The sequence below is a fragment of the Pyrus communis genome, chromosome 9, assembly GCF_041283825.1.
Source record: "Pyrus communis isolate YQ-2024b chromosome 9, ASM4128382v1, whole genome shotgun sequence".
Lineage (NCBI taxonomy): Eukaryota > Viridiplantae > Streptophyta > Magnoliopsida > Rosales > Rosaceae > Pyrus > Pyrus communis.
This window is the reverse complement of record NC_142573.1, coordinates 5,214,393-5,237,909: the sequence shown is the minus strand read 5'-3', so window position 1 is coordinate 5,237,909 and position 23,517 is coordinate 5,214,393. Positions and strand designations below refer to the sequence as shown.

The 23,517-nt window shown below is 37.4% G+C and overlaps 1 protein-coding gene, 2 long non-coding RNA genes, 1 other non-coding gene and 1 pseudogene across 16 annotated transcripts; 1 reads left to right on the top strand and 4 right to left on the bottom strand.

The window, feature by feature from the left end:
* Positions 1 to 1,961: 1,961 nt before the first annotated feature.
* LOC148694092 (uncharacterized) lies at positions 1,962 to 5,372 on the bottom strand. Of its 13 annotated transcripts, none has more exons than XR_015966994.1 (8): positions 5,037 to 5,372; positions 4,817 to 4,878; positions 4,657 to 4,741; positions 4,414 to 4,547; positions 3,333 to 3,441; positions 3,160 to 3,229; positions 2,255 to 2,327; positions 1,962 to 2,160 (listed from the first exon to the last, which is right to left on the bottom strand). It is a non-coding gene; the product is annotated as an uncharacterized LOC148694092 (long non-coding RNA). The 13 variants fall into 13 exon arrangements; XR_015966995.1 differs by having other exon boundaries at positions 4,418 to 4,547; XR_015967004.1 differs by having other exon boundaries at positions 4,414 to 4,489.
* Positions 5,373 to 10,313: 4,941 nt separating this feature from the next.
* LOC137740137 (cysteine-rich receptor-like protein kinase 10) lies at positions 10,314 to 14,765 on the bottom strand. Its single transcript, XM_068479949.2, has 6 exons — positions 12,499 to 14,765; positions 12,143 to 12,414; positions 11,690 to 11,900; positions 11,270 to 11,507; positions 11,034 to 11,184; positions 10,314 to 10,942 (listed from the first exon to the last, which is right to left on the bottom strand). The coding sequence occupies exons 3-6, from the start codon at positions 11,823 to 11,825 to the stop codon at positions 10,634 to 10,636; spliced, it is 834 nt and encodes a 277-aa protein (XP_068336050.2). The 5' UTR covers positions 11,826 to 11,900; positions 12,143 to 12,414; positions 12,499 to 14,765; the 3' UTR covers positions 10,314 to 10,633.
* A 1,024-nt stretch (positions 14,766 to 15,789) lies between these two features.
* Positions 15,790 to 15,899, bottom strand: LOC137741241 (small nucleolar RNA snoR97). The gene has a single exon (XR_011069268.2). It is a non-coding gene; the product is annotated as a small nucleolar RNA snoR97 (small nucleolar RNA).
* Positions 15,900 to 16,406: 507 nt separating this feature from the next.
* LOC148694091 (uncharacterized) lies at positions 16,407 to 17,709 on the top strand. Its single transcript, XR_015966755.1, has 2 exons — positions 16,407 to 16,852; positions 17,342 to 17,709. It is a non-coding gene; the product is annotated as an uncharacterized LOC148694091 (long non-coding RNA).
* A 353-nt stretch (positions 17,710 to 18,062) lies between these two features.
* LOC148694090 (G-type lectin S-receptor-like serine/threonine-protein kinase At2g19130 pseudogene) lies at positions 18,063 to 19,190 on the bottom strand (annotated as a pseudogene).
* Positions 19,191 to 23,517: the final 4,327 nt, after the last annotated feature.

The window sequence follows — 23,517 nt, the reverse complement described above, 5'->3', positions numbered from 1 at the left end:
CAGACTGGTGCATGTGTTTCAGCTCGACAAAACTTGGAGCTTAACATGATTAGGCGCATCAAGTGTTCTAATGATATTTTGCATTTCAATGTTAAAAGAGGCATTAATTTCGAATCCTCGTCGATAAAAAACTGATCGGGCACATAGTTTACTTGTAGTTTTAGTTGCCAAACAGGGTTTAGGGCTTAGGGCTGACCTGACCTTCTCTGTTTGCTTCCACTGATTTAGGGTTTAGGGCTGTATATTTATTTCTTTTGCGTCTATTATTAGAAAGAATGCATTGGACATGGAAATTCTTTGGATTTACAAATGGTTTTTCTGTTCAAATTTTCTTTTTGTTTTTAATTTGTAGCCTCGGATTGTGTATGTGGGTGATTTTGATTTTTCTTTTGGGGGCTTTTGTTTGCAGTTTTGGAACCGCTCTCTGCTCATGCCCTATGATAGCATTGGTGACCTTACCTTTCAAAAAAAAAATTCTTTTCAGTAAATAGGATTTATGAAATGCTTAATTTGGGTCTGGGGTTGCTTTTTTCTCATGATAAAAATTGGTGTGTGCCATCCGGAACAGTTATTGGGCATTTTGATGAGGTTTGTTGCAGTAAAGGGGGCGGCTAGGAAAATGGTGTAATGGGTTTTCAGGAATAGCTCTGCGGCTTGGACGGATGAGACAACTATGGTGGTTTTGGTGCCTGTGGGAATGAATATTATAGTTCCATATTTTTGGGATAGGCGTCAGAGGCTGCGGTATGGGACGTTGCTTATTATATGAAAGTCACCAATGACTAGTAGGTTTGATTTTTTGCCAATTTCTTTACTGTTATTCCAGTTTTTTAATAATTTTAAAAAGGCTTCGAATTGCTAATAGATTTACCCTCTTTTTTCGTTTTTTTTTTTTTAGAACTTTGAGTCGTTCGAGGAACAACTTGGTTGCTGGACATTTTAAGGTATATAATTTGCTATACTTTTGTTTTTGTTTCTTTAGTTAGATGTAATATCACCCAATTGAGTCAAAATTTTCTCTCATGTAGCGGGTTTTATTGTAGAAACTGATTTCACAATGTTTGAATAGGAGCTAAAGGTTGTTAGTTGAGATGTCAATAAACTTTTCTTATATCCAGTTTTAGGTTTTGAATTCTGCTCGAACAAAATGGAAGTCTATTTCATCTGCTTGATTCAATACAGTTTTGTGAAAAGAAATTGAATTCTACATGCTTATTAAATGGTTGCTTTCTTGCATTTAAAATTACTGTCATCTGGCATTAAAGCATTTATTTGGTATGAATTGCCTGTGATGGTGGATAAACCTTCATGCAGGTCTATCTAGGGGAGCAGTATGTAAACAATCCTACGTTGTCCGGTGTCATTTTCTTAGTCGAAGGTTTAAATCATTTATCTTTATTTAAGCTCTTTCTACGTGTGCTATATTAGATGACATTACAGAATATTCAATTAGCATGGGTGATTGTATTGCTATCATAAAGGACCTCTTTAAATTTTTGGTTGTGTATTGACTAATTGCAGATAGACGGTTCTACGCTCAAAGAATTTTCCTGCTTGCTTTCTTCAGATGACTTCTGTGCAATGTTTGATGGTGGTATGATGTTCTAATTTTCCCTTTGCAGAAATTTCTTTTTGGTTTTTGGAGTATGTATGTGATTTATGTTTGATTAGAGAATAAAAATTAATAAAACACAAGCAGCAGTTAGAAACATGGCTACAAGTGATGAGCTGGAGTATTTTTTTCAAATAACTATATTACATTTGTACGGTATGCATGCGTAAGAAAAATCCAAATCGTACTACATGATCTTAGGGCTGTGTGATTTGTGTTTGATAAACCAATGCATTCAGAGAATACGAGTCGTTGCGTCTAGTTTGGACTAGAAAGTTGTGCCCGCAGCCCGCGCGTTGCTGCGGGATTAAAAATTGTAAGAAAGATTATGTTTGAAAGATTTAAAGACTATAACATAAAAGATTAATATTATTTACATTGAAAAGGAAATGATGATTTTTACATATGAAAGATTTTATATATGCAGCAGACACACCAAAAGTTGCAGAAGTTGTATTGTATTATCTAGAATAACAAAATATGAGAAAAGTAGTTTACTGCAACGCTAAAAGGTTTTCTCCAGTTCTGTTGATTGTTGAGGAAGCAGCCTAGGCAAGGAAAGAAAAATATTGAAACACATGAAATGAATTTATATGACAGTAGAATTATACCGTGAAGAAAATAAGGATTTTGTATTGTTACCTTTTTCAGCAATTTTACAGCACCTCTTCAAACTGTTGTGTGTTTGCCTTTGTGATTTGTTTTGGCTCACTATCTTAGATGTATAACAAAGATTGAAAATGACAAATTTATATTAGATAAAAGATGGTTGAAAAATAGGAGAAAATATTGTTTGCAATTTAAACTAAATACGGTTGAAAAAACGTTCTATATCAAATACGGTTCATACATCTGTCTTTGCAATTTAAACTAAATGGTGTAATACTTAATTGAATGAAGAAAAGATATATATAAACACAAAAAAAAAAAAAAAAAAAAAAAAAGTAATTCAATTTCTTCAAAAAATGAAAAGCTAAAAAAATAGTGTTTTAAGTTCCCAATTCTCACCGTAATGAACATAACGATATCGTTTTATATGTTCAAAAAATAACAGCATTGAAAAAACTCATTACTAAAAACTTCAATTTGATGAAAACATGTCAGCTTTTATCACATCCAATTAAAGTAGTGCAACAGCACACTGACACACTTAAACATGGAAACTTATATACTATTTGACAATGTAAAATCATGCAAACTCTAAACATTAGAAATGGATTCTAGAAAGTAAAAATATTTCCTTATATATGTTAAAAAAAAATTAACAAATTTTCAGTGAACGATCACAGAAAAGGTATAGAAAGGTAACCTAATTTCTTAATTCCAAAAAGGGGAAAGATAAAAAAAAAAAAAAAAGGGTACTAAGTTTTTAGTTCTTACCATAACCAAAATTATCATATTGTTTTAATTTGAACTCGGGTTGATTTCCGTCATTAGCATTAATAGAACCAGTAATTTCAATCCATGTAAGCAAATGATTAAATTCGACTCAATATGACCAATTTTCAATTCAACTAAACCAAAAAAGTAACCATAATCAAACTAACCTCTCCGTCCCATATGGAGTAAAAAACCTTGTCTCCTGTTTTGTCCTTCGCAAAGGATGAACTGTTCACTCTGTATATACAAAAAGAACACAGGATAATTTTGAGCACCGTTTCAAAAACCATACATAGACAGTATTATATAATAAAGTCCAAATATAACACAACGAATGAACCTTAATGTAAGGTACAACAGCCTCCGATTACTTCTCATTTGTCCTTGCAATGAATATGTCAAAAAGACAAATCACCATTGAAAGAGGAATCCTTCTAGTGCATTAATTGCTGCATATTCAAATCTAAAAGGTTTACTCTCCAGAAAATTACTCAACATACTTACTGTAAAATAATCACAAAAAATCTTTAAAAGAATCCATACTATCAGATTATATCATCGCATTTAATGAATTGCTATAGTTGCATTCCCCCGTTAATATAACCAAAGCAGGTTCTTATAGTTACCTATTTATCTTTTTCATAAAAATGAATTCTTTTAAACTTTACACACCAAACATTTTGTCTGCATATGAATCTTTTGGCTTCTAACAGATTAGTGATTAAAAATCTGGAAAACAAACACTTTCGAAATTTCAAACAAAAACATCATTACTTTAATCACACATGCACACACACACACACACACACACACACGCCTATTCTGAATTGATAAAAGAGAACAAAAATTATACATGCTTCAAGATAGCCATAATTTGAATTATAACCTACAACTTTAGAGGAAATTAAAAGGCAAAATCAAGCCAAGCCTACAATTCAGCCATTAACTCGAAGAATGATTATCCATTTTTAAATAAGTGTGCAATCCAATCAAACCCAACAACCATCCAAAGCAAAATCACACAAAATTAACAGATGTCCAAGCATTGAAAGAATCACCAAAAAGACATGCACTTTGAAAAAGAAGAAAACTTACAGGGCTTTTATGTCTTGTGAGATGTCCAACTGAAGTACTTAATAGTAAAATATTATTATCATCATTGATAACTCTCTTCTATTACATGTTATGAGCCTTCCATTTATTACCCATTTCTTGGGAAAATTTACCCAATTATATTCGAAAGCATGAGACATGATAGTAAAACACAAAAACAAATTCAGAAGAAATCAGAAGATTCAGAACTATTAAAAATTTCAACATTTCTTAACAACTATTTAGTAAGGATCAAAAAATCATGCCATCGAATAAATTTGAGGAAAAAAAAAAAAACTAAATTTAAGTTGAACAAAGGTGACACTTGCCTACCCAGAAATTCAAATCAAATCCCCAAAAATTTAAGTTGAATAGATGATAGCAACGAACTCCGATCTCCATCTCCTTCCAAATCCAAAAGAACCAAAACCCATACAGAAAATCTCAACGATGGGCCAGAATTCTTGAGAAAAATTCAAAAAAATTAGACAAAGATGGTGCTTTTTGCTGAAAAAAAAAAAAAAGGAAAATAATCGATCTTTTCAAATAGAATCGGACTTGAGTGTACGTACCGATATGAACGTTTTGAGGAATCGTGGAAAGAAAGCTGAGGTATGGGTGAATTGGTGGTAGTAACGGTGGAAAGGTATCTGAAGCCTGAAAATTTCATATCTAAAATCACACCTCAGCCTGCAAGTCGAATCAAAACCGTGGAATTTCAAAAGCACTCACCTTAAACACAGAGGTCTTCGCAGGCTTCAAAGAAAAGTCATAAATTCGAAAAACCCGATCTCCTGAAACCGAAAGCAAAACCAAATTAACCATCATCACCCAGAATCCGAAGCTACAAACAAAATCCCCAAAATCACAACCAAAAAATTTGAACAAAAAAACCCATTTATAAATCCAAATTTACACTCCCAAGCACATAACATTCAAAGCAGAGAATTACCCACAACAAATCGGCAGCAGGAAACACGATCTTTTATGGGCTTCAAATTTTCTTTAAATCGAGACCACTATTTTCAGCAAGAGAGCGCTGCCATCTGTAGCCCCCGACAAAAAGATCTGAACAAATTTGACTAACTGTTTTCTGGAAGAAAGGAGACACAGAGAGAACTGGAGATCGGAGAGTGAGGCAAAGAGAGGTTCTCTGGAGATCGGAGAGCGAGCGAGGCAAAGAGAGGTTTGAGAGAAACAAAAGGGCGTGAGAGAGAGAGAGAGAGAGAGAGAGAGAGAAAGATGGAAAGAAGAATCCAGAAGAGGAAAAAGGTTGCGGTTCGCGAAGTACACGCGTGGCAAATGAGGGTAAAATGGATTTTATACTGTAGCAAAACGTAAACAATACGGGAAGCAAGGAAGAAACCGAGGGCATTTCCGCCCTTTTACTATTGCTGAACAGTGCTGGAACCCAACTGGGTTTTAGTATATATAATATATGTGTCTATGGTAGTACCCCCATTTCAAGGCAAATGAGAGCGCTTGACTATGGTAACCCAATGACTTTCTTCGTTGTTTTTCCTCAAAAAAAGTATCATGCGAAATTAAGTGTCAATTTGCTATGTATATTTTGTCGGAGTTACGCTTTGATGAACTTAGATTCCTAAAAGGTTCAATATTAAAATGACATGAATATGCATAATGAATGATTCGAGAGATGTTATTAGTGGTTTTGCGATTGGTTAAACCTCCTAAGCCCTATGCTAAGAAGTCATAAAATCCTAAGCCCTATGCTAAGAAGTCATAAAAGTCTAATCTTTTGTTTGAGAAAAGTGAGGATCCAAACATGTTGAAAGGGAAAGAACAAACATGTATTCAGACAACTATCTCATTCGATCATGTGTTGTACCATAAATCTGCATATACGATTTGATTTGCAAAAATGGCAATGATGGGAAGCATTAAATTTAACTACATTTGCAGATTGTACTGTAAATCAATTTTAATAGTATGGGAATTTGGAGTCAGCATATCACTTTCTGCAAGACTAAAGATTGGTTTATAATAGATATGTAGATCTTCAAGAGGAGGATAAATTGTGACATTCCACATCGTCCAGGGGTGTGATCCTTAAATGTATATTCTCATCCCTACCTAGCACGAGGCCTTTTGGGAGCTTACTGGCTTCGGGTTCCGTAGGAACTCCGAAGTTAAGCGAGTAGCGCGCGAGAGCATTCCCAGGATGGGTGACCCATTGGGAAGTTCTCGTGTGAGTTCCCAGAAACAAAACTGTGAGGGTGTGGTCGGAGCCCAAAGCGGACAATATCGTGCTACGGTGGTGGACCGGGCTAGGGAAGTGATCTCGCCCGGGCCGGGATGTGACATAAACACTTCATCAATTCAAAGTAACATTAGTTTCTACTCAACCACTGCATGCACTTTTGGACCATTTTATATGTTGGATGAGAAAATGTTTAATTTTTGTGTGTTTAGATATGTACCCAAAATAAAACAATTCTGTCTATTGAGGATATCATTGCTCTGATTGGAGATGGGCGTAATGGAGTTATTGAACAGGAAAATTGTAGACTATTCTTTCTTCTACCTTCTATGAAATTATAGTATCACTTCAGGATACGTGTCGAGATCTCTTAGTGCACTTAAAACATGCCTTAAATTTTGAAATCTGACATCATTTTGTGAATCACATTTTCTGAAGTCTTCTATGCAAAATATCCGTTGGAGTCAAAACTTGTTATTCAACCCGATCTTCTAAACAGAATAAATCTAGAGGCATCCTTGAAGTGCCTTAACTATTTTAAATAGATATCCTTATACGATCGATCACATGTCAGCCACAATTGGCCAACTGTGAAGGTCACCAACTACTCAAACAAAACCCATCTCAGTTAACTTATGGGCAATGTTTTAAACGTCTGTTAGGTGTATATTTTATGTTAGAAAATAATGTGACGATTATACCTTCATGAAAGAAGAGGTAGTAAAAAAGAAATAGATATGATGAAGCGAGCGAATCATATAGGCAGTTTGTAAATTCTTAGACCATACATCCAAACCGAACGCAACATCAAAATTCTTTTGTTCCTCAACTAGCTTTTCTTTTCTTCTTCTTCTCTCCCTCATCGACATCCTCAATTGAATACTTCTTCATTTAATAGAGTTGCAATAATATTCCTAACATGTTGTCATACCCCCGTGAGCTTGCCAAAGGTACTGACTGGTTGCTGATTTCAGGTTCACGTGCAAATGTGACTGGCGGTGGATCAAGTTCCATAAGGAGGCGGAAGCTGAAGAAGAATTGGCGTCACCCTTCAGTTTCTCAACCAAAAGGAGGTAACCTTTATAAATGATTTAGACGAGCTGCTCTGTTTTGTATCTCTGAAATTTGAGTTCTTTGACCAAAACCATGAATAGTGATTAGTAAATATTTCGCATTTTGTTTTCTATGGGCCATTTGTGTTCTATTTGGGCTATATTTTGAGTCATATAATTCAAATTGCAAACAAAAGGCTAAAGAAGATAAATCCGGTAGACAAGCGCTCATGGGAAAGTTAAAATTGAAACTACACTATAGAATGTTAAATATTTAGTCTAAATATGAAGACCGAAAATAAAAATGACTTGGAAGCTAAACTAATTTAGTTAAATTTTTAGTCTCAAATATCCTTAGGCGGACATAAAATTTTGACCCCAACATCCAATCTAATTAATTCAATTTTGGTGAGTGAGTTAAGAGTGTTTCTATGACTGTATTACTGTGTTTGATAAATGAATGATGAGTTGGAAATAGTTTCTTGCTTATGTTTTTCTTAGGTGTACTAAATTGGATGTTGGTTTGGTTATTTTTTAACTTTTCACATGACTTTAATTACCCAATAGACAATATGAAAACCCCAACCTTAATTTCGTAAATTGATTTTGGTACATGCAAATGAAATCGGGCATAGTAAAATCTTGCGTGGTAAAGTTATGACAACTTTCCCTTCGTCTTTATACTTTCATTCAATTTAATTGAAATTCAATTTATATGCAATTTAAGGTGATTCAATTCTCTGAGTGATCAAATTCTGTTTTTTATTTCCTTCTTTTGATTTTTCAGTTCAATGTTGTTGTACAAAATAAATGAGATACCATTAATGGAGTTATGGATTTGGATGTCTTCAGTGGAATAAAACTAGATTTTTTTTAACTTTGTATAGTTGTAAACATATGCAATTTAGGACGAGATAGAGCCATATCTTACGAAAAACAGTCCTTGAGCATCCCCAATTTGTTTTTCTTGAGCATCACCAATTTTTGTAATGTAATATACGAATGTAAATAACACTTGATTAACATATGGATGTAACACGTATATAAACCCCACTTTTTAGCATATATGTTTTAGCAACTTTCCACATCTTCAACAATGCTTCAAATTCCGTAGCAACCTGCTGGTACATTTGCTAGTGTCTTAACTATTTGAACACCGTCATCATATTTTTACTCCGTTTGGTATACACGTCATTTTCTTTCTAGATAAACTTTATTTCTTTGAAGTTTCTGCAGGGTGCATTCCAATTTAACCCCTTAAATGTTTGTATAAAACTTATAGTTATCAGGGTAGTTCTATTCGCGTGCAGAAGATATTTTTTAAATCACGGCATGCTATGCGCGACTTACACGTTTTAAATGTATTTATATGCATAAATTGACAAAAGGAAAGTCAAATATTTGAAGTAAATGAATAATCTTAGATCATGCTAGAAGAAATTCCTCATAAATCAATTAAACCAATTGAATTTACATAATAAAATTGGTCTCTATAGAATTTACAATAAGAATAGAGAAAATAATATTTAATGAACAATTGATTGAATCACATTATTGCTAGCCCATTGTGAGGCTAAAACCCAACCATCTCCCTTAGTGTAGATAATATCATTTGTTAAAAAAAATATAATTATTTGACAACTAATTTAATCACATTATTATTTGCGAGAGAAATTATTATCTGTGTGCGAAAGACTTTTTTTATAATCAGTGTAACATCCCACATCACCCAGGGGAGTGATCCTTAAATGTATATTCTCATCCTTACTTAGCACGAGGCATTTTGGGAGCTCACTGGCTTCGGGTTCCGTAGGAACTCCGAAGTTAAGCAAGAAGAGGGCTAGAGCAATCCCATGATGGGTGACCCACTGGGAAGTTGCTCGTGAGTTTCTAAAAACAAAACTATGAGGGAATGGTAAGCCCAAAGCGGACAATATCGTGCTACGGTGGTAAAGTCGGCCTGGGAAGTGATCCGCCCCAGGCTGGGATGTGACAATTTGGTATTAGAGCCTAACCCTGGTCGCGTGTGTGCCGACGAGGACGTCGGGCCCCTAAGGGGGGTGGATTGTAACATCCCACATCACCCAGGGGAGTGATCCTTAAATGTATATTCTCATCCTTACCTAGCACGAGGCCTTTTAGGAGCTCACTGGCTTCGGGTTCCGTAGGAACTCCGAAGTTAAGCGAGAAGAGGGCTAGAGCAATCCCATGATGGATGACCCACTGGGAAGTTGCTCGTGAGTTCCCAAAAACAAAACCGTGAGGGAATGGTAAGCCCAAAGCGGACAATATCGTGCTACGGTGGTGGAGTGGGCTCGGGAAGTGATCCGCCCCAGGCGGGGATGTGACAACCAGCATTACACACCTCTTAAGATGTTTTGAACATGTTTAAAAATAAAGAAAATAATATTGAAAGAATAACTAATTGAATCACATTATCGATAACTCATTGTCAGGCTAAGCCCACCCCCTCCTCCTTAGTATAGATAATGTCGTTTGTGAAAAAAAAATTATTTGACAACTAATTTAATCACGTTATTATCAGTATGTGTAAATTTATATAATCGGGGGCTTGAGAGATAAAGAAAGGCAGGCAGAAAAACAATGAGAGAGAGAGAGAGAGAGAGAGAGAGAGAGAGAGAGAGAGGGTGGGGGGAACAGATGGAACCCCTAACATTTTGTTAATCTTTTTTTTTTTTTTTTGTCCAACAACCCAATACTTTATATTTTAGTATGATCAAATTACCAAATTACCCTTACGTGATTTGATATATTATTTTGGACAGGTTTTAAATGGGATGACCCCAAAATTTTGTCGCCATTCGTGAGCCTCTCGCTTATCTATATACAGATAGATATTCTCGCCTGCTTGCAAGTCAACTAAGTCAAGTATTCAACCTTCACATACTGTTTATTAGCTGCCATATGGACCAAGTCTTTGTAGAAAAAATCAATGTATGGAAAGTGCTTAAATCCTTCAATTATGCTAATTTTGTTCTTAGTTTTTATCTTTTGAAAGTTGAAAACTGTAAAAACATCTCCTCTTTTTTTTTTTCTTACAAACGATATTTTTATATTAATATAATTTCGTTTGTACCAAGGGGTGAGGTGGGAACATAACTTGAAATATGGCTACACCCTTATTTGCAGTTGAAAAACACTTTAACATAAGTGTTTGTATAAAACTTATTTGTCGCAATGTCTTTTTTTTTTTTTTTTTTCCTAATTTAATACACTATTATCTCATCTGCTTGCCAGTCACTACTCTTTCAACCCCTATCGACCTTCTGGAAAACTCATGGTGACTGCGTTGTGGGATAAACTGGTAGGCTTTTCAGAAGGGCGAACATGATTGGAATTTCTGTATGTTGAAAAGGCAGGTTCTTTGGAAGGTGGAAGAGATGTAGATTCATTGCCCTGCAACATACGAATTACCGAAGACATTGTTGGTCGATCAGCTGGAGCTTCTTGAACACACAAAAACCCTACATAGATACACTTCATGGCTTCATCGAGGTGGCACGTTTCCCTTACCGATTCATCGATCACCTCCATTCCTCTTCCTTCTTTCCACAGCTCCCATGCCTAATTAAAATGTTGAATTTACGGTCATTAGCGAATTTGGAAGGCTTAAAGATAGAATGATTGTGAGCAAGAATAATTTTTCAGTACTTACCCATCCAGCAAGAGTTGGTGAATGTTCAAAGCGATAAAAAGCAGCATTCTTCTTTCCGCTTACAATCTCCAACAATAACACTCCAAAGCTGAATACATCTAATTTCTCAGAGAAATAACCATATCTCGCATATTCGGGTGACATGTAACCGCTGCACATGAATTGACAATATGTATAGAAGTAAGCAATAGAACATTACTTGAATGAAAACATGTGCCAGGTATATGTAGACTTACTATGTGCCAACAACCCTATTGGTATTTGCTTCAGTCTGGTGTATCCCGAAAATCCTTGCCATTCCAAAGTCTGAAATTTTGGGGTTCAAGGCTCCATCCAACAGTATGTTACTTGCTTTTAGATCCCTATGGATGATTTTCAATCTAGAGTACTTGTGGATATAAAGTACTCCTTGAGCAATGCCTTCTATAATTCGAAAACGTCTTCCCCAATCTAATTCTCTTTTTTCAGATGCATCTGATTGGACAAACCATGAAGAAAAATGAGCAAATGTTTTTCTTTTCATTTTAGATAAAATGTTGGACACAGTGCATTTGATCTTGCAGTACACGGCATTTAAACACAAGTAAAACAATATATTTGCAGAATGAATCATAAGTCATTAGCACACACACACACACACACACACACACACATACCAAACAAAAGTTTGTCCAAGCTCCGATTGGGCATGTATTCGTAGATCAATATCATTTCCTCATCTTCAAGACAGCAACCCAAGAGCCTAACGAGATTGGTATGTTGGAGCTTGGCAATAAGTTTTAACTCATTCATGAACTCCAGTTGTCCTTGGCCTGACTTTTTTTATAACCTTTTTATGGCTACTTCTTGATTTTCAGCCAAAATTCCCTGCACAGAGGAAGAAAATCGCACAAGAGAAAAAATTGTTAGAGAAGTAAAAAGGAACGATCATGTTTCTGAAAGGAGAAATTATTTTCGAACACTCTTTTTTGTCCTTCTGCACACCCATGTGTATTTTGCTCCATGATTCATCTCATTGGAATTATTCAATCCAAAGATCATAAATAAACAAGAAGTGTGCATGAGGAGAAAAATGTTTTAGTATTTAGAGTACACAGTGGAAGTATCACCTTGTAGACAGGGCCAAATCCTCCCTCTCCGAGTTTATTAGCTTCAGCGAAGTTGTTTGTAGCAGCTATTATAGCCCTTAAACCAAAGATCGGCAGTTCTGCATCGTTCTTTTCACCTCCAGCAGCAAATTTACTTTTAGTCTCACCATATCTATTCCTTTGCTCTCTTTTCTTTCCCAATGTCTTCTTCCATAAGAAATAGCCAAAAATGACAAGAAGCAAACCTGTGACTGTTGTGACAATTGCAATCACAAGGGACGGCTTAATTGAACCTGCAAAGAAAAGAAAAAAAATCACTGGGACAACATTAAGATTAATTGCTCCACGTAAGACATGAATAATCACTCTGTTATTACCTTTTTTCTTAATGTCGGAAGCTGCAGCTCTGATATATAAAGTTTTTCCACCACCGTCACTTGCTACAAGTTCTGGCAGAAAAACATCTCCATGCCATAGTGAACAATAACTGTTGCTCTCATAAGCATAAGCAGTGCAATGGCATTCATTTAAACAGGCTGATCTACAACTTTCGATACCAAGAACGTATCCGTATTGGTTATTTTCAGGCAATGAAATGCTATGTATTTCTAGAAACTCGTCTCCCAAAAACCCATCACCCGTCCCATTCGCACTAGTAGCATTCCCACACTGCATACTGGTTCTTCTTGAACACCCACCAGAATAAATCTGCAAGTCCCAATCACTCTGCCGGTTTGGCTCAAAGCCCTTCAAACATTTGCAGTTGTCCGAGGATGTAGGATTGCAACTAGAGAAATCCCCACAAAAAGCATAAACATCACATTGTTGTAATGGTAGAGACCAAAGCAAAGTCCACTGCTTCTCCAACCATGTTAGTTGCTGAATCTGCCCCGAGACAGACAAGAAGCATCGAGATACAGTTTTTGGATCGTAAAGAGAATAGGTGAAATACCTTTCGTTCTCATTCGTAACATAACTATAATTGAACATTTGATTTTCAGGAGCCACCTTGAAAATATGTGAACTTTCATTCCATGGTGCATTGATCCAATACTGTTTAGACCTATTCCACAATAAGATATATCAACTGCTTTCGTCCTGGGCTAGCTCAAGAGAGTAAAGACCTGGTGCAGGAGTTTCCGAATTCTTCCATGAAGTGAGAGTTTGGGTATGATTTGTAATTTTGTTGAATCCAAGTTTAGCTCCTGGTAGCCAAGTATGGGTTGGATGATCAAAGCTTTGCCATAAAGGCTCTGATGTATTGTTACTAGACCCCGCTCTCAAGACAAAGTTTCCACTATCCAAAAGAACTGCTTGTACAGAACCACAATTGGTGGTAGAGTTTAAATTTGTTGACCAAACCAGGGTTTTGGACTGGTTCAAGATAACTAAATTACCGTCTAAGATGCTCAAGACCGAAGAAAATCTATCAGATACTGGTATTTCCCTATTTGCTACCCAAACAACGGTCATCTCAGATACTACTTGCTTGGAGTACCATATGCCTATATAGTAGTTTGAAAGCTGACCAGGTTTGAAGAAACCTAGCTCAAACATCCCACCAGCAGAACCAATGGTTTGATCGCCAGAGAGAGATTGGTTTTCGCCAATAGTGTCAGCTGCTAGGTAAACATGGGACTTGAGAAATACACATAATAAAATAACGGAGAACACGAACTCTGAGTTTGGTTTGGTATCCATGGCTGCACAAAGAATTCAGCAGGCAGGCAAAGATTTACCGTGTGCATGTTACTGTACTTAAGCTATATGCCCTTTTCATGGCGGTCATAGCAAGTCAACTAAATCAACTATTCAACCCATCACATTCTGTCATTAGCTGGCATATGAACAAAGTCTTTGTAGAAAATTCAATGTATTACGGTTGTGTTCAACTTCATCAATGCTCTACAATAATGTGTAAACTCTTGAGGATTCACATATCGAACACAAGAAGAGATGGAGGTATAGGATTAGGAAATGTTCGAGTTAGATTGCCTCAGCTGCAGATCGTTTTTTCTCGAACACCCACCAGGGTAGTCCTTTAAATCCCAGTCTCTCTTCGCCTTCGGCTCAAAACCGTTCAAGCAATAATAGGCGAGGGTGCTTACCACACAAATCATAAACTTCGCATTGTTTTCTCCATTGGGACCAAACCAAATTGCACGGTATGTCCCACAATGACAACTGTTGAATTTGCCCCGAAGTATGCGTCACGAATCGAGAAAATATCTTTGGATCATAAAGAGGGTGGGTGAAGTATGCGTCACGGATGCAATGCATATCCAATTCTGTGGAGTCCACAGTATGAGATACGCATTGCTTCCGTTCGGTCTAACTCAAGCGAGAAAAGACCCTGTCCAGGATCCTTCGAACTCTTCCGCGAAGTAAGAATTTGGGTTTGTTGGGTAACAGTGTTAAACCCAATTCTAGCTCCTGGCAGCCAACTTTTCCATAACGGCTCTGATAAACTATTACTGGACACCGAGAAGTTTCCGGTATCCAAAAGAAGTGCAGTGGCGGAGGAGGAGGTTAAATTGACCAAACAGGGGCTTTGGACTTGTTAAACAGGACTAAATCACCATCTGAAATCATTAAAACTGAAGAAAATTTGTCGGAAACTGGTTTTTCCCTGTTTGCCACCCAAACAATGTAAAAGTTTGGTGTACTACATGCCTATGTAAAAGTTTGAAGAGTTACCTGGTTTGAAGAAACTGAGCTCAAAATTCCCACCTGCGGAGACAATAGTTTGATCGCTCGAGAGAGATTGTTTTTCGCTGATGGTGTCAGCTGCAAGGGAAACATGGGACTCGAGAAATGCACATAATAAAATAATGGAGAACACAAACTCTGAGTTTGGTGTGGTATCAATGGCTGCACAAAGCATTCAGCAGGCAGGCAAAGATTTACCATATGCACGTTGCTGGAACTTAACCTACATCTTTTCATGGTGATCAGTAAGTCAACTAAGTCAGTTATTACGGTTCATTAGCTGGCACATGGACCGACAAAGACCTTGTAGAAAATTCAATGTCAAGCCCTTTGCCAAAGATTCTGGTAGTATAACGGTTCTGTTCAAATTCGTCAATGCTCTACAGTCTACAATGTGTAAACCCTTGAGGCATCACATATCCAAAACCCGAGAAGAGATGGAGGTATGAGTTAGGATTGGGACATTCGAGTTAGATTGCTTCAACTGCAAGCTAATGTACCAAATTAAGCACTCATGCTTACTATAAATTGTGGTTCATGTGTTATTTCAATGAGGCTACCTACGATCATGATTGCTTCGGTTCAAGAGGTTTTGAGCTTAAAAGTTGTTAATTATCATAATCTTTTCCAATCCATACGAGTTTAGGTAACAAAAGTAATCTCAAAAACAAAGATATGTTGAAACTTTTAAGATTCCCATTACCACAAAGTTTATTCATTTCCAAGTCTCTGTTTTTGGTCTGAATTCCTACAAACCGTACCCATCCAGACATGATTAATCTAAGGTAATGATTTCAGCACACCATTTTCTCCACCAATCATGATCTTGTTTCTACAACTTGATTATCCTACAAACTCATTAATAACTACACAATCTAAATCCTTCGACAACAAAACCCAAATTAGATGAAATTTAACATGAATCACAAAACCGTAAATGAGACAAAATTGGTGTGATTAGGTGTAGTGTTGTTGTTTAATTCCAATCTCCACCAGTAACAAGAGATGAAGCTGATAGACAACATTTCAATTCATTGAGTTATTTCAGACCCTACACCTGATTGATAAAGTATAAGAGTATAGTTGAAACTCAAAAACATATTTTAACACAAGACACAACAAAAATACACAACCTAAAACTATGCTTACGTTGACTCAGATACATCGAATCTATCAAGGGATTATAGTTTCCACGTGTAGGTTCTAGGTTCTCCCTGCACAAAAGTAGGGTCTCACTTCTGCTACGCCTCATACACGTTGGATTGTAACTTCATTGACACTGAAACATTACCTAAGCCAAACAAAATACTAAACCCTATTCAACAAAACAAGCAATGAGCAAAAAAATCATTAAACCTACAAAGAAAAGAAAAAGAACATCGGGATAACATTAAGAGTAACGGAACAAAGTAAGACACGAATAATCATTCTCTTACTATGTTTTTTTTCTTAACGTTAGATGTAAAACCCCATCCCGGAATTTTAAAAATTGTTTTGGGTCTTAATGTGTATGCCCGTGGGGCCCATGTGTTTTTGTCTTGTTCCCCCGGGGCCCAAGTACATCTCCCTCTCTTTCTTCCCTTTTCCCGTGCACCCTACACCTCTCTCAAAGCTCTCTTTGTCTCACGGTTCCCTCCCTCTCCCTCGCTGCACCCTCCCCTTCCTCGAGCTTCACAAGACACACGTACGTACGTACACACGGACACACGGACAACAACCATTCACCACCGGTCCACCACCTGGACCTTGTTACCACGAAGCTCGGACCGATTACCCTGAAGCTCGACAGTGGCGGATGCCACTGTTCATTGTCTCCCCGACTTGCATCGTTGTAGGTGAGCTTCGAAGACCCTTTTAACTTTCCCCTTTGGTCCCATTTTTCAATTCTGATCGTGTGGGTGTGTATTGGACGACAAAACCACGAGGAAACAACTCGGAGGAGAAAAACCCAGATTCCGGCAAATACCCGTGGCTTTCAGGCCACTTTCCGGCCAACTCTGGCCACCACTCGCCTCGAAATTGGTATAGATCTCTTCCTTATCGTTTGGACTTCATTTTGGTGTATTAAATCGCATGTTTTCGTTAGAGCTCGAGGAATTTCTGGCCGAATTTCGGCTTTCTCTTTCAAATGGGTCCGGCGACCCACAATTAGAACTCGGGCCGGGCTTTCAAGCCCCAAAGCCCATTCAAACCAGGCCTTTGGGCCGAACAAAGTAAGGCCTTCGACCCGTTGAAAACTAAACCTTTTGTCCCTGTGCCGGGTTACTGAGCCCAAGCCCTTACAAAACCCAAAACCCCATTTTGAGGAATCGACCCAAAGTCTAGGCCCAGAACCGGCCTTTGACTTAGCCCCCTTTGACCTGACGGAATATTTTGTTGTTGACTTTTTTGAAAATTAACCGAGACTTTTCTCAAGGTAATTCAATGTTCTTAACCCATTTTTGACGTCCGTTTCCTCAAATTCAATTGTTATAATAGAGTTTTTTTTAATTGTGCCCTTTATGTGCTTAGGTGCATTTATTGTGGCTATTACGTCTTCATAGTTTGCGTAGTTCTTCGGCAGCGATGTATCTGTGAGTGGACCCTTCTAAAATGCATGATTTAATAGTGAAAATGCATACATGAAAAACATGATTTATTGATTACGTTTTGTAAAACGTTTTACGATATATTATGCTTACTTAGAATATGTTCAATTATCATATTTTTTATAGAACCTATGTTTTTGTAGGATATCTGATGGATGACGATATACTATTTAGAACATTTTTTCACACACTTCTTTATAGTATAAATGATGGATAACTGTATACCATGAAGATGCTTTTGAGATATATATACATGTGTTTAGAAAGACTATATCCAATGTTTTGTGCGTATCTAGTGGTCACTGTTTTGCCTGTTTGACAATGATCGTGTCGAGCGTAGGTTGGGCCTGTTTGGCAATGATATGTATATTGGCTTTGTGTCAGGCGTAGGTTGGGCCTATTTCGCAAATGAAGTGTTCTAAATGGTCTGTTTGGCAAATGAAGGGTTCTGATTGAATAGATACTGATACTGATACCACTAGTTAGCACACTATATACGAAATATGTTTTGTGAAGGTTTTATGGCATAATAGGATTTTCGGAAAACCTACTACTTATTATGATATTAGTTTTCATAAAACTTAGGGGTTAGTATATTGATAACTGTTTCAATATATATATATATATATATATATCAATTTGGTCATCATGTTTGTTTTGCGTTCCCTTAAGGACTTATAATCGAGGCATACAATCCCGGCATCAAGGCACTCCTGCATCGGCATCTTCGATTCCTCTCGATGTAGGACCCATCCTCTTATTCATTCAATTTTATATTATTTCTTTTTAGTATTCTAGTTAGTTGTATGCTCTGAACATGTTCCTCATTTGCGTAATAATTATATTTAAACTTCTATTATTCTTATTCATATTTTTAGTTCTTAGCATTGCATTCAATAAATGGTTTTCGTCACCTTCGGGTATCTGCTAGCACATGATCATTCCGATGTTCTACGAACATCGGGATTTGGGTTTGTCATTAGAAATGTTGAGAATGAATCTCACATTGATGAGAGTAAAGACCTTACATTTGCTTATAAGTAGTTAGGTCATACTCTAAATTGCCAATTAATTTTACGATGGAATCTCAATTTTCTTCAAGAAGCTACAGCTCTGATGTGTAAAGTTCTTCCATCGCCGGCAATGGCATTTATTTAAGCAGGCTGATCCACAACTTTCAATACTAAGAGCATGTTCATATTTGTTTATTTTTAGGCAATGAATCGCTATGTTTTTCTAGAAACTCGCCTCCCGTCCCATTTATAGTAGCAGCATTCCGACACTGCGTACTAGTCCTTCTTGAACAGGACACACACCAGAATAAATCTGCAAGTCCCAATCTCTCTGCTGGTTTGGCTCAAAGCCCTTCAAACATTTGCAGCTGTTCAAGGATGTGAGATTGCAACTGGAGAAAGCCCCACAAAAAGCATGTACAATTGTATTGGCTGAGACCAAAACAAAGTACACTGCTTGGGAGCCTCAAACCATGTTAGTTGCTGAATCTGCCCTGAGACAGACATCAAACATCGAGGTGCAATTTGATGATTATAACGTGAATAGGTGAAATAACTTTGATTCTCATTCGTAACATATCCATAATTGAACATGTAATTAAGCCTCAATTCAGGAACCAAGTTGAAGATTTCCGAACTTTCATTCCATGACCCGCTGGTCCAATATTGTTTACACCTATTCCACAATAAGATATCTCAATTGCCTTCATCTTGGGCCAGCTCAAGAGAGTAGAGACCTGGTGCAGGATTCGAATCCAATTATTCTTGCAGGCCAAGCAGCCTTTCTGCTTGCCGAGAGCCCATCATCACCAGCCCATACTCCCGTCAATAAAAGTTGAGTTTAACATGATCAGTGCATCAAGTGTTCTAATTATATTTTGCTTTTCAATGTTGAAAGAGGCATCAAGTTCGAATTCTCATCGATAAAAAAACTGATCGGGCACAAAGTTTACTTATAGTTCTAGATGCCAAACTTGCATTCGGTAGATTCTATATGATGATTATCAAATTTTCTATTCCAACCATAGGAAAACCCATGTTATCAATTATGGATATACTAACGTAAAATCCTTTGTTCTAGACCAATTTTGTTTTTAGTTTTTGTCTTCTGAAAGTTTGAAGATGTAAAAAAATCTCCTCTTTATTCATTTGATACAAATGATATTCCATTTTAAATTAATATAAATACGGTTGCACCAAGGGGTACGGCGGGAACATATCTAGAAGTATGGTTACACTCACATTTGCAATTAAAAAAATACAAAACATAAATTTAATATGCTACTATTATAGGTTTAGTTTGGACGGGAAAAAACCATGAAACGCACAAACAGCTCGGGTAGTGTGTAATTGAACCTGAAATGTTTGTATAAACTGCTAGTTGTCGGGGTGTTTATTCTAATATACTATACTAAAAAATTCTCAACTGATTGCCAGTCACTGCCCTTCCAATGCTTATCAACCTTCTCGCAAACTCATGGTGACTGCATTTTGGGAAAAATTGGTAAGTGTTTAAGTGTTTCAGAAGAGCGAACATGACTAGAATTTCTTTGTGTTGAGAAAGCAGGTTGTTTGAAAAGTGAAAGAGATGTAGATTCATTGCCATAGGAGTGTAATCCCCCCTCCCAAAATTTAGTTTATAATTTTACTAAAATTTGGTTTTTATTTAAAAAATTATTTTTGGATCTTAATTGGGGAGCCCAAGGGGCCCACCCCTCCCCCAGCTCCCCTCTTACCCGTTTGCCAAGTGGCACCTCTCTCCTTCTCTCCTTCTCCTCTCTTCTCTCTCTGGGTTCTCTCTTCACTCTCTCCCCCGAAACCCTCTATGCAACTCCCTCATTCCCACCCCGAGAACTACACGGCAACATCACCCACAACATCTTCGCCACCACCGTGAGTTACTCTCCGGTGACCATACCACCCTCGGACCCCCCTCCTTCGTCTTCTCTCTCTGCGAGTACAAGGGCTGAGACCACCCACATAGTTTTCCGGCGAGTTTCTTGAATCTTCGGCCATGGTAAGCACCCTAGATCTCTTTAGTTGTTATTTTAGGTTATAGTAGGTTAATTTATGAACGTTGGGTGGTTTGAACGTAGAAACTGCACGATGAAGAACTACCCAGTTTTCCGGCGAGAATGTCGTGAGTTCCAAGTCCTTTTCTGACCACCTTCCGACCACCTTCCGGCCACGGCTGGCCACGAGGAAGGTATATTTTGAATCTTTTCCTTCGTAACTTTATTTTGGCATAAAGGTTGATGAGTGTAGTCGAGCTTTGGGTTGACCAGAGCTTGGAAGCTCCGGCCTTCTCCTTCGTGAAGACCGGCTTCCTTTTTCCTTCGAAGCCAGGCCTTGGGGCCTTTCAACCCACAACCAAAACCGTTTGGACCTAAGACGCTCGGGCCACTTAGCCAAACTGAAAACCCACGGGCCTTTAGGCCCAACCCGCAACCAACCCAAACCCTTTAAGCCCCAAAGCCCGAACCCCTTTTATTTATTTATTTATTTTATTTGTTTTCTAGAACCAGAGGCCCTTGGGCCGTGTGAACCCAGGCCTTGCGGCCCAAATAACCCAAAACCCCTTTTAGGTCTTTGACCCAATCCATTAACCTTTATAACCTAGGCCTTTGGGCCTAGGACCTTTCGGCTCAAACCCACCAGCCCAACTGATGGAATATTCCGTCAGAGAATATTCTGTTAAGGAATATTCCGTTAGAGAATATTTCTAGAATATTTTTTTTGTTGTATTTTTCGAAATTTACTCGGGACATTTCTTGGGTAATTTGACGTCCTGAATTCGTTTTTAACGTTTATTTTTCCAAATTCAATCATTTGAATATAGTTTTATTAATTGGACCCTTTATGTGCTTAGGTGCATGTATTACAGCGTTCTGTCTTCGTTAGTTTGCATGGCTCTTTGGTGGCCAAACATCTGTGAGTGGACTCATTCTAAAAGGCATGTTTTAATAGTAGAAATGCATACATGAAAAACATGATTTAATGATTACGTTTTGTGAAACGTTTTACGATGTATTATGATTAGAATATGTTGAATTATCATATTTTCTATAGAACCCATGTTGTAGGATATTTGATAATGTGGACTTACCCATCCACGGCAATCCTTTGATAACAATAAGTCCGAGTAACTTGGGGTGCAAATAATCAACTAAAAACACACTTGTTCTACATCTACTATACTGAGATAGCAGTGGAACGCCTAGCACTTAGTTAGTTTTAATTGTGAGCTTTAAGGCCTATACGTAAGGCCCCACAAAGGCACATTTCAGAACTAACTTTATCCTCTTCTTGTAGCACATCAACAAGCAAGAGCTCGACTGCACATCCGAAGTGTCAATCCCTTGGGGAGCTGTGCTGAGATTCGAGGATCTTTCTCCAAAGAAATCTTTGCCCGAACACATGGTAAGCAAGAAAATTGAGAACCTGATAGTACAAAGCACCAGAAGCTTGGAGGCAACAAGGTGGCCATTGAAAGCTCTTGAAGCTCTAGCGAAGGACAAGATCATCATTTGGGAAAAGTTGATCAGAATTGAGAGGCTGATCAAGTGAGAAGAGAAAAAAGGCAAGGATATAGTTGAAACTCAAAACCAGCATTTCATGACCAAAAAAACAAAAAAAAAAAAAAAAAAAAAAAAAAAAAACATAAACACAAATCCTAGAACTATGATTACAATGCCTCATTTACATCGTTTCTATCAAGCGATCGTAGTTTCCACAAGTAGGTTCTCCCTGCACAAAAAACAGGTTCTCACTTCCGCTACGGCTCAAACATGTTGAATTGTAACATCATTGACACCTAAAAATTCAATAAACTGGACTGGCCTTCAGAAAATGATACTTCGTTGAAATATAACCAAAACCAAAAAAGAATGTGTCTTTATATGCTATGATAGAAAATATTTGAGCCTAACTCATTTTCTGGTCATGCATTTTCTCAAAAGCCAAACAGATCGAAAAGAAAATAACACGGTAAGCAAGAAAATTGAGAACCTAATAGTATAGAGAGCACCAAAAGCTTGGAGGCAACAGGATGGCCATTGAAAGCTCTTCAAGCTCTGGTGAAGAAGGAACAAGATCATCATTTGGGAAAAGTTGACCAGAATTGAGATACTGATCAAGGGACAAGATCGGCCAGCACATGCTTACCATGGTCTTTTGAAGAATATCAGGGTCGAGCGTGTCAAATAACCTATGAACACCTGTATCCTTATAACATAACAATTTAATACATTTAAAGTTTATTTAAAAAATAAAAAAAACAAGACCTGCACTGTTCCCAAAACTTGCTTTCTAGTCTCAATATCCCAAGACGCCCCCATCTCCTCCTGACTTCCCCCTACAATTGTTACCAGCAAAATCATAAACAAAGGTCGGTGATGGCAAAATATTAAACCACCCACGTCCATCGTCGCCTGTGATTTCACCCGGGACGCTCCCTCTATTTTCTCTCTTCCTCTTTTTCTTTCTCCTATCCTTTCTCGTTCTCTCCCCCTCTTATTTCGACATGGAACCAAAGGGATAGTTGGCCGGACCTTTTGGTTTGCCGTCTATCTCCTCCCTCCCCCACCCTCTTATGGGCCTCCGTATACTGTGAGCCGCACACGAACGAGCTCGAACAAAATATTTCAGAGCTAAATCCAGTGTGGAAGATCAGAAAATCAAAACCCAGAAAACATAAAATTATGAAAATAAATTTGTAATATTTTTTTTGAAAAGAAGCCAAATTTGTAATATTTAAAAAAAAAAAATGCCATTTTTCAAATCCTTCTGTATGTTCTTCTCCCCACAAACCCTTCAAATTTGGTCCTTCTCTACCTCCTCCCCTTTATCTCTTGGATTTTAATTAGCATTTTTTTTTTCTTCTGGGTTTTGTTGTTTTTAGTGATTTAGGTTGAAGAGTTTATGCATTTTCCGGGAAACTAAGCGTCTAGGCGTATTTCAAAGCTCAAATAGGTTATTGGTGGGAAAACCACTTGTCATGATGAGGTGTGTGTTCTAGTCATATGAGAAAATTTCTCTAGTCATATGAAATAATTCTAGTACCACTTAGTCCATGTCAAGTCAATCC